Source organism: Populus nigra, chromosome 3 (assembly GCF_951802175.1).
Source record: "Populus nigra chromosome 3, ddPopNigr1.1, whole genome shotgun sequence".
NCBI lineage: Eukaryota > Viridiplantae > Streptophyta > Magnoliopsida > Malpighiales > Salicaceae > Populus > Populus nigra.
The window spans coordinates 18493817-18509703 of record NC_084854.1 but is presented as its reverse complement, the minus strand read 5'-3'; the positions used below and the strand labels follow the sequence as shown (position 1 = coordinate 18509703).

Genomic DNA, 15887 nt, shown 5'->3' with positions numbered 1-15887 from the left:
TTTATGTAGGGGAGTTCATTTCTTTTTGCTGAGGCAAATGCAAGGAAGATTGAAGGAACCTGGGAGGAAAATTCCACATCCATTTTATTTTACAATACCACGCGCGCTTGTATGCACGCTCTTGAATAGCGCGGAATACGTGGAATCTAGAGGGATTATATCAGCATAATACCCTTGTCTTTTCTACACGTCATACAAGGAGCGCGTGAGGTACTGTTACACGCTTACGATTGTTTCCTGATGTCACCTTGTGATGTCACTAACACTGCGTCACTCTCGTGGAAAATTTTTCAAGTGGGGCTAGTTACGTTTTTGAATGTACTAAAATACCAATAATAACCCCCTTTTTTCTTAAATTAAGATTTTTTTTAAAATCAACATTCATTGATCACACATTTTATATTGACTTGTCATATTTAAGAAAATTAATAAAAGTTAAAGTTAATAAAGAGAGCAAATATCTTATAATGACATTTTACTTATTTTTTAGATTTAATAATAAATATTTTAGAATCAATTTCTACTTATAAAAATTAAGTTAATTCAGTGAATTATCATGCTGAATTAATGTAGTCATAAAAAAAATTTATATATATTTTTGCGTCATAATATTATAAATAATATAGTTTTAGGATTTAAATAAATCTCTAAATCATAATAATATATAGCCTTGTTTTTAATGTTAGATTAACTTTTTAATTAATTACAATGTGTTAGTGGAAGAAGAGGGCATTTGAGGAAATTAGGCTATCTAATAATACGACAACAACTTATTCGTTATGTCTCCTTGGTCTTTGGTTCATGGTGATATAATAGTGCTAAAGTCACTATTATTTTAAGGTATGGATAAGAATGGGTGGGCGGCGATAAAATGCAGTGGATCAGCATCATTTTCGATGAAGGGTACAACATTGTAACCCCACAGAGTAGGAGTTCTTTTTTACCGTTTCTTTTTTTGAGAAATTATTTTTAAAATTTTTTTGTGTTTGTTTACCATTAAAAAAAATAGTCAATAAAAAATACTTTTCAGTTAATGAAAAACACTTTTCAGTTAAAGAAAAATTTGGCTTGGTTTTCAGGAAAGTATTTTTCTTTTTGGCTGTGTTTGTTTTTCGAAAAATAGTTTTCGGGAAATCACTTTCCAAACTTTCCAGTGTTTGTTTGCCATTAGGAAAGTTGGTCAACAGAAAACACTTTACAGTCAAAGAAAAATTTAACTTGGTTTTCAGGAAAGTGTTTTCCTGGAAAATTTGGGCGGAAAACACTTTCCGAAAATTGTGAAAAATTTAGAAATGTCATTATTAACTGATCATATCAAATTTGATCCTTAAACTTTTAATTGTTATATGTATTTTGTTTTGAATACTTATTTTTCAATTTCATCTCTTAAAATTTAATTTTTATATTAACTTTGGTCTTTATTTTTATAATTGTTATTCACTATTTTCTTATCATTTTTTTATTGAAATTTTTTATTTATCAAATTTGGTCCTCATTTTTTTTATTGTTACTTATTTTATTTGAAATAATTTATTAAATGTTGATTATTATTATTTTAATTTCTTCATCTTTCATTTTTTTTAATTTTCTTAGATTTGATCTCTATTATTTTGATTATTATTTATTTTATTTGAGATAATTTATGAAATTATATTTTTTTTAATTTCATTCTCATTCAACTATTTAATTTGTAAGATTTGTTTCTTATTATTTTAATAAACTTGAGAAAAATAAAATATTAATAAGTTATTTTCCATCTCATTTTTCATGATATAACCAAACACTGGAAACTGTTTTTCAACTTATTTTTCATTACACTACCAAACATCAGAAAGTAATTCACTTTTCCAGAATTCACTTTTTAAAAAAAAAACTACTTTCCAGCAAACAAACGGGGCCTTAGATCGTCACAGCGGAAATTTTTTTAACAAACTAGCACAATTAAAAAAAACCAGTAATTAGAAAAATAGAAATCACAACCAAATAATTTATGCAAATAAAAAGTACCAAACAGAAAGAAGAAATGAGGAAAAAAAGAGGGAGAAGCTTTTTTTTTTTTAATAGATTGGTTGCATTACTCAGAATCGTAGAGTATTTAAGGGTGACGTGATTGTTTTTTTTAAGTATTTATTTGCTTGAAAATATATCAAATAATGTTTTTTATTTTTAATATCGGCATATTAAAACGATCTAAAAATATATTAAAAAAATAAAAAAATAAATTCAACTTTTTTAAAAATATTGTTTCAAACGTGTTTCCAAACAGCTACTTCATAACTTAATCTATTAAACAAAATAATAAATATGGGAGTAGCGTAACCAATTCAACAAAATTTTCATAGTATACTTTACTTCTAGTAGTGCAATTACTTATAGTTGTGCAACTTTTTCAGAAAAAATAATTATTTAGATTATGTTACTTTGAAACTTCTCAAAGTATATTATTTTCCTAATTATTTTTATAGTATATAAATATCCTAGTTAAAAAAAACTTTTTTTTAACATTAGCATAGTAAAAATAATTAGAAAAATAACATAATCAATAAAATATTTAGAAAAATAATACAGTTTAACAAGTTATAAACCTCATATGCGATTCACGAGTCACAGGCTTATGAGACATGAGACTCACCAAAATAAATGATTAGGGCAATTTTTTCTAGCCTCCTAACTCCCTGCCACAAAAAACAACCTAAGAATAACCACAATTCAGAAACACAATTTACAATTCATCTCTCCAACAAAATTAAAAAAATCAACACACTTCATAATTCATCAAATTTAACAATTCATAATTAAACACAATAAAACTTCACATAAGATTTTATTAAATTTAATCTGAAATCATAATTCTTAAAATACCAAAACATATAATCTAACTACATTTAAAAATCACCTAACTTGTGGACGGGCCTCCACCACCCCAACTTGTTCAACTCGAGGACAGATCTGTAGCGCTCGTATAGGAATCAACACCAAATTCACCCCAACTCGTAGATAGGCTTAGAATGCGCTTATGGATAAACCTACCTCCCTAACTATATGTCCTATAATTTTTCTAGAACCTTCAAATGGACTTAGTTTGTCAATAATTCTATTGGTATATTATATTTTGTTGATAATATCGTTAGTATAAAACATTTTATCTATTTCCTTGTATTTTTGTGTTTCCTATCCATCCAAACTGCAAATATAGTAAATTCATAACACAGTAACACCATTTTTGTTCAATAACATAATAATAAAATCACAACAATAAATGTTTCATTAGTGCTCATAATAGTTCATTATAAGAAAGAACTATAAAGATTATATTAAATTCAATTTCATTACATGTACAATTTGAAATCTTTTTAATCAGAATTGCCTTCTATTTCATCATCGTTATATTCATCATAATCTTCTTTATTAAATTGAAACTCATTGATATCATCATCTTCACCAACTTCTGTATATCTATTGCTTCTAATATATCAATTAATTTATCAATGTTAACATAAACAAAAATATTCTCAGCAACTTAATATGTATTAACTAACTCATCAAGTTTAAAGACATTGTCTCTAATAGCTACTTCATCTTTACCATCCTAGACAACTTGAACACTACCTCTAGGTTTGGTTTTCACTATAAATAATCAATTAACCTTAAAACAATCCTTCTTAAAGGAAAACGTATATATGTAATAAAGCTATTTTCAACGTTGCAAGGTCTAGCCTTCGTATTAATTTAGATCAAATCATGGTGGGGATCTTTTATGATTTATCTATCGGTGATATAATATCAATAGTATTTGAATAAAAAAGACTATATTATACTCGTTATGATATAATAGTTCAATCATCTCTTCTAACTTCTTGTAATAATCAACTTCAAACTCATTAAAAATTAATCCATTAACACAAACTCTATTATTATAGGTCTTTCTACCCTGACCATACTTTGATAATTTTTTTAATTATTTTTTTCCGATTTCATTCTTCAACATTAATTTGGTTGGGATGAGTTGTGAGTTTTAAGGATTTAGCCAGGTTTAGGAGGTTCACTAGGGTTTGTTTGGCTTTTTTTTTAAAGATCATTTTTTTTTCAGTTTCAGACTTCAACATTTATTCAATTAGAGATTGATCTTTGTTTTATTTATTTATTTTCTATAGAATTTTTTACTAATTTTAAAAATGACCGAGTTATCTCAGTTCTTTTTATTTGTTATTTTTTGTTGAATTTACTTTGGTAAATTTTAAAATTGATACCTTTTATTTTATTCTTTATTGTCAGATTGGTTGGGGATTAATTTTTTTTAGTTTTATCCTTCAAGGTTGGAGTTTTTTATATTGGGCTTCGTGATTTTCTTCAATTTTTTTTATTTATCTTGGTCTCATCGCTTAGACCGTGGGTTTCAAAGATTAGCCTGAGTTGATTCGAGTTTTTTTCATGATCGTTTTTATTTATTTATTTAATTTTTGTTATGTTTTGTTTTTCAACATTATGTTATTTTATAATTAAACTTCATAATTGTTCACCTCGTTAGGATTTAAAAAATATTAAAGAGCCCGTGTATGAGCCCTTTTCAAATGGGTTATACTGTCACATCAGGCTTGTCAAGTCTAGCCATGTTTGGTTTTTTTTTTTTTTTTTAATTATTATTTTCTCTTTATAAATGTAAATGGTAGCTTGGAAACCAAGAAAAGAGGTAAAAGGTAAAACACCATAAGCTCTGATTCACCAAACACATTTTCCTCGAGCAGCAGGGACATGAGAACTGCCAGCATAAATGCATATATTCGATTTTAGACGGAGAGTCTCCAGGTAATTGACAATGGCTCTGGATTATGTAAAACTCCATTAACAGAAATAATATACCAGCATCGTGTTAGCAAAGGTTAAAGCCCTTTGTGGCACATGGTCTAATGATTCAATTGATATTTAGCTACTTGAGTTTTAATTGGAAATATAAATTAATGAAGTTTTTGACATTGTTTCCCGTCTGTCAATGGATGAACTTTAATTCTGAATTTACATCATTTCACTGCATGCGAAAATAAAGTATTTTTAAATTTTAGAATATGATCTCTTTTTATGCACAAGAAATTATCTAACTATCTATACATTAGAGTTATGTACAAGAAATTATAATTTTTTTACTTATTAAGCTTTTTAATGTGACTATTTGCATTCTAAGAAGTCAAAAGTTGTGTTATTTATTATTTATCTATTTTTTATGGAAGTTATTTTGATTGATCCCTAGACTTCTTAAAGGGTCTTTGGGTTAAAATTTTAAATTAAAAAAGTCTTTGATGTGCCCTTTTAACCACCCTACTCAATTTTGGATCTACTTGTGAGAAGTGAGCTTCTATTCTTTTTAACTATATCTCTAAAATAATGAATAAATCTATATCTTTAAAGTGGTGTGTTATTTGCGTTCACAAACTATCATTTGCGAGTAAATTATTGGCACTCTATATCTCTACCATCCCTTTATCACTTTAGGGAAGAGCAAAAGATAGTCTTGTCTTGGCCTCAATGTAAAAAAGGATTGGTCATAATTTTTCAACTGTAAAAGAAATGGATAGAGCAGCAAGGAGAGTTGAAGGAAAACATGGTATCAATTACCTTTTCTCATTCCATTAGGTCAAATGTGCTGAAGAAAATGCCAAGCCTGCCCTTTACATGGAAGATGGAACTGTTATATACATCATTTCTTTCCCTCCCTGCTCTTGTATTGGTCTATATCTCCCTTCTCTTCTTTCGGCCATAGACCCTCATCATTGTGATATCATTTCCAAATTCTGACTCACTCTCGGCAATTTCACTTCTGCTGACACCATTGCTATGAAAATCAACTTAGTTGCCTCAGCTCCATCCTCTAAAGGCCGTTTTCCAACTATTTTCCATCTATCAAATCATGGAAATGTTACTGTTTGTGCCAGCCGATCATAGCAAACCATCCTGCCTTCCCTTTCTATCCATAACATAGTTTTGCTGCTTTGTTGTCCAATGCATGATCAGTTTCCAATGTTGGTGAAAAGAACTTGTGCAACTCATCTGAGGACACAAGAACAGAAGAACATCAAGAAGACAACAAAAACCAACTTACAGAACAAATAAAAAAACATAGGTCAATTACAAAAAAAAAAAAAGCATATTCATTACATGTCTGTTGTAGCATCTCTTATGGATCCCATAATATACAACCTCAACAAAAATCATGACTCACAACAACAGTTTACATCATTTATAACCATAGCAATAACTTGACATAAAAGCATTGCTGTTCTCTTTGGAAAAGAATTAGGGTTTCGATTGGCAAATGGTGAATCGAAGAAGCTAGGGTTTGGCTTATCGATCTATACAGAAACGGATGATTGAGTGAAGAAAAACGTCTGAGTTTTGGGATGCTCTTGAAAGGAGAGTGGTATTTGCAACTGGTTGATCTAGACCTTAAAATCTGTCCTTCCAATAACATTTATAAAGCCTTACAATAACTTCCAAAATTAATAAGTTTTTCAAAGCTCAAAACAACGTGGATTGTGCACTTCTCCCCAAGATTTAGGCCACCAGCACGACACTGATGCCCATGCCATCACCATTTAAAGGGTTATAAAGGGTCGGTGGAACCCGACTTGGAAAGTTCACATCATGTTTTTTCTTCAAAACATTAGAAAACAAACTCCTAATAGTTGTCAGCTTCTTATGCAGGTTACTTGATGGTAAAGCCACTCCAATTCAAACCAGAAATCAACCTAACAACACTTCAAGGCTGGCAAATGTCATAGGGAACCTATCAGATTAATGTCCCTTCAACTTTGATTTGGACATTACCTTTACAAGTAAATGTTTTTGAATGAACACACACCTCATAAGGCGAAGCATGAGATTACTACAACACTCGTTTCCATATCTTCCAAATTTACAAGGCAGCAAGAACTCAACTCCATTCCCACTACATCAACAAGGATGATTTCTGATGTTCCCCAAAGAATTTGTTTTAAGGAAAATCAAAATTAAATTAATGTACCATGAGATCATTTATACCATTTTTACCGCGACTAATTAAATCAAACATACGCTTACCATTGAACTTTACAACTTCCAGCTACGGGAAAGCCAGACAAGGGATAACTTGATGAAAGCTATCTTCAAGTGTGCGTTTCTATGAAGTAATTTACATCTCAGCTGGAACTTCCAACAGGTTTTGATCCCCAATAATCAGGCCCTCTTCCCAGTATCTCAGCTTCTCTTGCTATCTGAATGTCTGAAGGCCAAAAATGATGATGTACAAGCTTCAATAGAAAACGAGGGAGCAATGCACTAACTATTATGAGAAAAATGGTGAGCCAATAGGTAGGCAACTTTGTCAGATGGTAAATGGTCCTGGCAAAGGAAAATGGCATGCATTAGCTTATCTGAATAAAGCCCATATTAAAACACACTAAATATTGTCATGGACACCAATAATACTAACCCATAATTAGGGAAGATAGGTATAGAATCCAATACTACCACACAAGCAAATGCAACGATCACTGATCCCCAAACAGCAAGATGAGTAATAGAAACCCAACGTTGAACATCCATTGCCAAGTGTATATTGACAAGGATAACAACTGCTACTGTCCATAAATTGCCTATGCTCCATATATCAATTGTGCTTTCCTTATAAATGAAGATGGGTATGCCAAAGAGAACAAGACTCTGCCATAGTGTATCAGCCATCATGACCCAGAATAGACGTATATTGTAAGCCTCGTGTCTATACCCCACACCATAAAGTTTTGGATACTGTAACAGTGTCCGATGGCTTAAGTCCTTGTCCAGAATACCAACAACAATGGTAGGCACAGAAGTATAGATAACAGAATAAAGAACACTGCTCCAATCTGTCAATGCTGACGTTGTTGAAAAAGCTGTGAACAATATATACCTACAGATGCCGAAAACAGACAGCGCATAGTGACTCGGGACCAAAACTTCAAGTAAATGTGCATAGTATACAAATCAAAGAAAACAAGAGATGATACTTAGAATTTTAAAGAGAAAGAAAGTTTGTAGTTTAGAATTTAATCCATAACATACATCTTTTCAAAGTAAATTCTACACAAGGACCTGAAAAATAAATGGACATAGCCCAGACAGTAAGTGACTTTCAACATAAACTTTAGAAGTGGTAATGAAAAGCAAAGAAAGCTACACTCCACCCTCACCAAAAATGGAGTTCTAAATTGAACATGGCCCAGCCAATGAACTTAAAGTTGGAGCGAGTGCAGGGAGAAAGTTTTGGATAAACAAAGAATAGAACCCCAACTCAAATTTTTTTCAGACCATGCAAAGTGAACTCAAAAAAATGGCAAGGAAATAACAAACGGCCATGTAAAGTGTCTCGTTGCTCGTAGATTGTAAGTATTTTAGGATTAATTGTTTAATGCATGTCTGACTCTAAGCCATTTCATGATTTAAATCCAGGAACAGAAACCTATCTCATCAACAAACATCAAACCGAAAGAAATCAAAGATATAAAGTGCCAAGGACTCAGGTGTACCAGAATAACATCAATACAAAAACAGCATTGCGGTAGAAGTTGTAGAGAATCAAATAACCAATGCGTTGATAATTCCAGTGTCCATGTACCAAAAGTAGTCTTTTCAGGAACCGAAACTGTCCCATAGCAAAATCTGATGCCATAACTGCTTGACGCCCTTCCTGACCACATATTCCAACACCAACATCCGCCATTTGGATCATTGAAACATCATTAGCTCCTACAAAATGCCAATATTCAGAAAGGGTATAAGGATATTGATTTGCTTTTGCATCCACATTAAAGAGCACAAATAGCTCAGTGACATAAAAACTCAACCATTGATACCAGCTGAAGTAGGAGTGAGTTTTTCGATTTAGCTCTGAATAATTTCATCTTAATTTTTTTTTCAAAAAACAGAATTTTCTAAAATACCAAACAAAACCGAACAGGGACAATCACTAACTGCATTGACAACAAAAATATTAAACTATCTGAGTTCATAGTCAGTTATTTCTGTTTTACATACCTTGTTATCCTATAAAATACACTAAATGTTTTTTAGGCGAAGGCATTTTAACCTAAATATGGCCTCCAACCATACCTGGATGAGAATGGGGAAGAGTGGTGCCCTTAATAGACTCCTTTCATCTCTCTCAATTGTACATTTTCTGTATGAGACAAACAATTGTCTCATGCATATATTAATTGCCATCAAAACTGGAGTTGCATCACAAAGAGGTAGTTTGCCCTAACATGGAAACCTAACTAAGATGACACAAACATTATAACCTAAAGTCACAATATTTTCCTACAAAAATTAATGATGAATATTGTAGATGCAGGCAATGTAGTGACCAAGAGAGGGCCTAAGATCTAACTCAATAAAGGATGGGATTAAGAAACGACCAACATGTGCAGGTAGTCTATTGTTACCATACAAGATATTAAGTGTAGTCATAGCATTCAGGCAAGTGGATTTGACATCAAATATTTGCATGTCTACTTCCTTGGCCTCGTAGTCTAGGGGTTTTTGGTCCAAAAGATCACAGCTAATTAGAACCATCACAAGTACATTTAATACCTCAGAATCTCTTGACTACCTCGAACGACCATTTGGTGATCAAAGCATTAAAATAGTTATGATGAGTAAGGGAAGGCAGTTTTTTTTTAAAAAAAAAAAACCTTACAAAGGCTATGTACTTTATAGTCTGAGTATAATTACATTTATGTCCTTCAGAGCTGATGCCTTTTCTGTTGTTTAATATCAAATACCTAAAAAGTGATTAAATGAGTCTTAGTATATGAAACTAGCAACCAAGCATAGTAGCTTTTGTGACTTTCCAGTCATGCATCCAATTACCCTTTATATTTCCTTATTCCCTCATCAGGCATTAGACTAACTGAAAATTAAGAAGAAAGTTGACTAAAGCACTATTCTTTATGCTTGTCAATAGAAGAATCTACTACTGTCTATCAAAGGGATATAAAAATCTATACAACAATACTTACTATAACACAAGTGTATATACTATTAATCATGTACTATATCAAGTGAAAAAAATGAGACAAACCATATACATATGATATTTCACAATATGGCACAAAAACTGACTAAGGAGTGAGCTTGGTTGCAGTGCAAGGTGACAGGATGTATATAACATTTAATTTAAGCACCACACACTGAATAGGGGAGACAAACCAAGCCAAAGCCAGATGTTAAATGATGGAGCATTACCCTTGGTTGTTATTTTAAAGTTTTGGGCTGCAAATAAAATGGACACTCACTAGATGTAGGTGTTTTTATTTTACTTTATATGACAAGTGTTTGTAGTTAAATAATTGGGGAAAAAAAGAGCTTAAAAAAAAAAACTGATCCAGATCTTAAATGATGGGGCATTTCTCCCATCTGTTATTCTAAGAATTTGGGCTGCACAAAACATGCAGAGCTTCTAGATGTATGTATTTTTTATTTTATTTCAAACAATACATGTTTGTAGATGAAAATAGAAATGCATAAAATAAACCGATCCAAACCATTATAAGAAAAAAATTATATTTCAAAACTAAAAGCTAACAAATAATCTAGTTGACAAAACCAAATAGAGCTTACCCTATAATAGGAGAAGGACAGAAACTACTAAATATTGTTCCTTCCGTGACAAAGGACACCATGCTCAACTTTCCAAGCAAGCCCAAACAATTTTCTTACAAAATAAAAATTCTTGGAAATAACTCACCATCACCAATAGCCAATGTCATATCATCAGATCGGCTCTTGATTAGATCAACAATCCCTGCCTTCTGTAATGGCGCAACACGACAGCAAAGCACAACCTTACAATAAGTTGCGATGTCAAAAAGCTGTAGAGAGATCATAAAAGAACTGATTATTGATAATATATCAAATTTGAACCAACAAGGCTATGTGTGCTCCAAATAAGATGGAACTCAAAGTATCAAATGCCAGAAATTAGAAAGTGCAGTATAAAATCAAATCCATACATTGTGTAAAACATAGGAAAATGATTCTCACCTCTGACTCGAGTTCTTTTTCCAAAATGTATACCAAACTGTTCCCATCAATTATGAGAGCTAGTGGCACTTCCTCCTTCCTTTCTGGCCTCTGAAGGTAGTCCATTTCAGCATTGCATTTCAAATATTGGCTTCCTTTGTTTGATAAATTTAAACCACACTTCGCCTTAGCATCAGACAAAAGTTTTCTGCAGTCATTCTCTGAATTGCCGTTTATAATAATTTGCTCCATATCTGGTGTCAGGAGTTTGCAAGAGAGGCCAATAGACATTGCCGTCTCTTGCTTATCACCAGTCAGAACCCAGACCTTGATCCCTGCTTGCCCTAGGGACTCAATGGTTTCCGGCACACCTTCTTGTAGCTTGTCTTCAATTGCAGTTGCACCAAGTAAATTCAAGTCGCACTCTATGAGAGCTGCTGTTTGGCGTAGCCTTGCTGCTCTATCAGTCAAAGAAGTGCTTGCATCATCAAACCTGCATTGCCACAGCTCAAGTTCTTCCTCTGTAAGATCCCTGGCAGCAATCACAAGTGTGCGTAAACCTTGTGATGAATATTCCATCAAATGACTGTATGTTGCTGAACGTCTTGCATGATCATCCTTCCCTGAGACTTTTGCTAAAATACTCAACACTGAAGAATCAGCACCTTTGACCAGCACTTTTACAGCATCATTAGGATATCTGATTACAACAGACATTCGTTTCCGCACACTATCGAATTCATGCATGCCCATAACACCCAACCTGAATTTCACATAAGATCTATTTATTACCACTTCTTCCATTGATAAGAAATAAAAAGTATCTTCAAATGACATCAAAGAGATGGTTTAAATTTTGAACTTCAGAAAAGCAAATAAAGCATGATAGCTAGAGAATGAAGTGTGGACTGGAGAGATTTGTACCTTAGTTTCTCACCATTAACATCAATTACTATATGTCCAGATGTTCGCTCGAAGAGAGTATAACCATAAGCAGAGGCAGCAGCAACTAAAGCTTGCTCATCAGGAGATTCACCCTGATAATCAATAGTTTCTACATCCTCAAAAATTTGACTGTCTGTGCAACTAGAAAATCCATCATGAGTACAGACTGGGATCACGGTGTTGCATGCAGCTAGTGCAAGGAAAAATTCATGTGCAACAATCCTTTCATCTCCAACTAAGTCTTTGTGCAGCAATTTCAAGAGCTCAGAATCAACAGTAATTGTAGATTTAAGTTTCCATCTCTTTAGTGTAGTTGCAGCTGTAAACAGTCAAGGAAAATGGAATGTCATATATAATGAAATCCTAGCATGCTTTACAATGATGAAATCTATAGTAATCACTCACGAACTGAACAGTACACATTATTTACACAATCATCTTTGACAAGCATGATAAATGCAAATAATGCATAGATCAAAATAAGCAGTAAAAGCTTCAGACTAAGCAGTACATTTACCAACATGTATGTTCTTGTAAATAGTGGAAAAAAGAGGTGAATTTGAAAGACATGACAATAATCCATAAAATAAAACAGAAATATAATACACTGTGAGTGCAATATGTCAATGTTGCAACTGCTGATGAGTGCAATATGTCAATGTTGCAACTGCTGATGAGTGCAACATATCCCAAGGCTTAATACATGATTTAAGAAGCAAGACTACAACAAAATCTATCCTGAATTGAAGCTGATAACCAAGTAGAGCAGGGTTTACTACCTGAAATGTTCTCTTCCAGCAATTGCTCAGCAGTTAGCGAGGAGCCTCCATAATTTTTCCCATTTACACTTGCTCTTCGAAATTCCATTTTGTTCTCAGTAAGTGTCCCTGTCTTGTCTGAAAAAACATAGCGTATCTGACCCAGATCCTCATTTATGTTCAAGGATCTGCACTGAAACCTTGAGCCAGAACTACTATCAAACATGTGCCTGTCTCCAATCATGAAATAGGACTGCCCCAAACGAACCAGCTCCATAGTAATATAAAGAGAAATGGGAATCATTATCTGAAACACTATGATAGAGCTCAAAAATGAGAAAAAAATCTCCATAGGAATCCCATAAAATTTGTATCTTTTCCCATAATCCTTCCCGGGCGTGAAGTATCTCTTTCTGTAATAAGGTAAATAATCAAGCTGGTCCTCATATCGTGCAAGCCAGAGACCCATTCCCCCCGCAACAACCAGACACATTATGAACAGAAAAATAGACAACCATAGTGTCTCCCGATTCATGTAAATTTCCAGTTTGCTTCTTTTGGAAGGAGAAGCTGCACTATTCAACATTGCTTTTGTTTCCTGGCCAGCATACACCACAACACCTATTATCCAACCAGTGTTCTTCAGCTGACATCCACGCAAAACAATGCTAGATTGGCTAAGGGAAAACTTTTGCCCATTGAACTCCATGTTGGCTGTGAACTCGTAAATATTCCTATTGGGTTGCTCGCATCTTATAAGCCCTGAAATTTCACCACCTTCCAATACTGCTAAGGACGTTTCCTGCCTCGCATACCTAGTCTTCAAGTTCGACTCGCCATCTAAATTCATTGTTTGTATGTAAGCAACGCCACTAGGATCACTTGTCCCTAACAAAACCATGTCACAAGGAATTGTCTCATCAGTGCAGATCTTCACAACTTCACCAGCTCGTATCTTTTTCCATTTCTTCGATCTAAACTGACCACATTGCAGAACTAGAGCCTCTCGGTTATTCTCATTGCGATCTGATCTGTGCCTTCTCCAATCCTCGTATCCATCTTTGATCGCCGTGACACAAAGAACAAACAAGAGAGGGAATAGGGACACTGTTCTCCCAAAAACTGCAAGAGGAGGAAGTTGATTGAGAGCAGCAATAGCCAGGAAATACAAATAAGCAACCCGATGGAACTGAATGAAAATATTCTTCGGCAAGAAGGTGATCAAGGTATACTTGCTGGTTCGGATCTCATTGCCTGTGAATTCATACTGGTCATTGGTTCTCCTCGGATCATTAATGTAGATGAACCGAGCATCTTCTTCGCGCAACACATCATCAAATTGCACACTTCTCCTGCGGCTCCTCCCCTTAGGCTTGCCCAAGTTACCACAGTCCCTAGAAATCTCAAAGCCAGTTGAAAAGGTTGTGTTATTGTTGTTATGTAGCATTTCACTAGCAGTTGCACCCCACCATACAAGGTGTTTGCTCCGTTGTTTGGGGCATTCCAATGGAACTTCCTCAAAGAACTCAGACTTGAGAGAATAGAGCCTCTTTGTATTCACAACCAAATCAAAACTTTCTCCAACTGGATTCACACTACGGAATCTAGTATCACCAAAAAAGTGTGCCCTGCCTTCGTCCTTCTCTGAACAATCTACCTCAAATGGCTCTCCTTGAGCAAGATGGAGGATAGAAGTATTGAAAGAACAATCCTGGCGTGACACCCCCAAAGCACTAAAACTACCAGAATGATGAGGCAATGGCTGCTCCGATACAGGAGAATTATCCAAAGATAAAAGCAGTGGCCAGCCAGAAGTCATAAATAATCCTCCAATGACCGCATTGGAGAATCAAATAAAAACTTTGCCCACTTTACCATTAACAACACAAATCCCTTATCGAAACCAATCAAAACAGCCATTTATTTCCAAAATTGGCAAACCCCATTAACACACAAAACAAACAAATTATTCATCTACCTCGAACATCTAAAACCTATTCAAAAGTTTCAATCTTTGTTTACAGCAACAAGCCCTTGTTTCTTTTGTTGTCTCTCTCACCAAGAAATTGAGTTTCAGAGTTGATAAATAGCTCCGAACTGCAAATGGTGTTTTCAAAAAAGAACAATAAAAAAAACAAAAACAAAAACAAAACCTGTGATTTAATTCAATGACGACAAATCCCTGAACGATCCAGATAGTACCAACAAATCTCCAGAGATTTATTTCCCTCTTACATAAGCCAAAACTGAGAACACAAAAGACAAACAAAGGAAACCCCAGTTGTTATCGAAAAAAGAAACTCAATTGTTACAACTAACAAACAACAAAATTTGATTAATAAAAAAAAAAGAGGAAAAAGAGATACCAGAGCGACAGAGCGAGGAAGAGAAAGAGTGGCTTTATCGTCTCGGGATTAGAGAAACGAAGGTGATGAACGCACTGAAAACGAAATGATAGTGAAAATGGACAATCAACAGAGAAGCAGGAACAGGAGGAATACAGAGGTTGTCTTTTATGGAACCGGATCGGATCTATCTTTCTTTTATTACACAATAAACGATTTGTTGTTTGATTTTAAAGAGAGAGAAAGGAAGAAAGAGGAAATTCAAAAAGAAAGAGGAAATTCAAAAGGACAGGGGACAGGGGTGCTCGATGATGATGAAAGGAGGAAAAATGCGAGGGAGAGAAGGGTTTTTTAAAAATAAATTAACACTATAATCTAAAAGTTTTGATAGAATAACTTTATTTAAATAAAAATTAAAATAATATATTTTTATTTTATCATCATAACATTTATTAAATATTTTTATTTTTAAACATAATAATATAATTATTGCATTATAAAATAGTAACAATTAAACATATCACTCTTTTTTAAAAAAAAAATGATAACTTAACATGTTATATTAGAATGTTATGAAGTATAACATGTCATAAAATTTAAACTCAATTTAATTTGGAATTTTTTTTTGTTGTTGGATATCTAAGTTTGGGTTAAGAGGGTGATGGTTATGTTTTTTTTTAATTTAATAGAAAAATTATAATATTTAATATAGATGCTTTTTAGTTATTAATGAGAATATAAAAACAATCTTGTAAATAATTCGATTTTTTTTTACTTTTTTGGCATATGTTAATATGTAATGTGTTAT

General features: G+C 33.2%; 1 protein-coding gene across 1 annotated transcript; it reads right to left on the bottom strand.

Annotated features, from left to right (window-relative positions):
* Positions 1–5584: 5584 nt before the first annotated feature.
* LOC133689999 (phospholipid-transporting ATPase 1-like) lies at positions 5585–15349 on the bottom strand. The gene is made up of 9 exons (XM_062110130.1): positions 15101–15349; positions 12756–14980; positions 11956–12295; positions 11053–11794; positions 10757–10880; positions 8538–8757; positions 7463–7921; positions 7072–7371; positions 5585–6042 (listed from the first exon to the last, which is right to left on the bottom strand). Exons 2-8 carry the CDS (start codon positions 14551–14553, stop codon positions 7170–7172), a joined length of 3885 nt encoding a protein of 1294 aa, XP_061966114.1. The 5' UTR covers positions 14554–14980; positions 15101–15349; the 3' UTR covers positions 5585–6042; positions 7072–7169.
* Positions 15350–15887: the final 538 nt, after the last annotated feature.

Bases quoted from the DNA above. Each gene is read 5' to 3' on its own strand.
- LOC133689999 (XM_062110130.1), bottom strand. From the start codon at position 14,553: ATGACTTCTGGCTGGCCACTGCTTTTATCTTTGGATAATTCTCCTGTA. The intron at 8,758-10,756 runs GTGAGTTATTTC...GGCATTTTGTAG, and splicing joins GACATTGGCTATTGGTGATG to GAGCTAATGATGTTTCAATG. The intron at 7,922-8,537 runs GTACACCTGAGT...CGGCATCTGTAG, and splicing joins TTTGTATTGATGTTATTCTG to GTATATATTGTTCACAGCTT.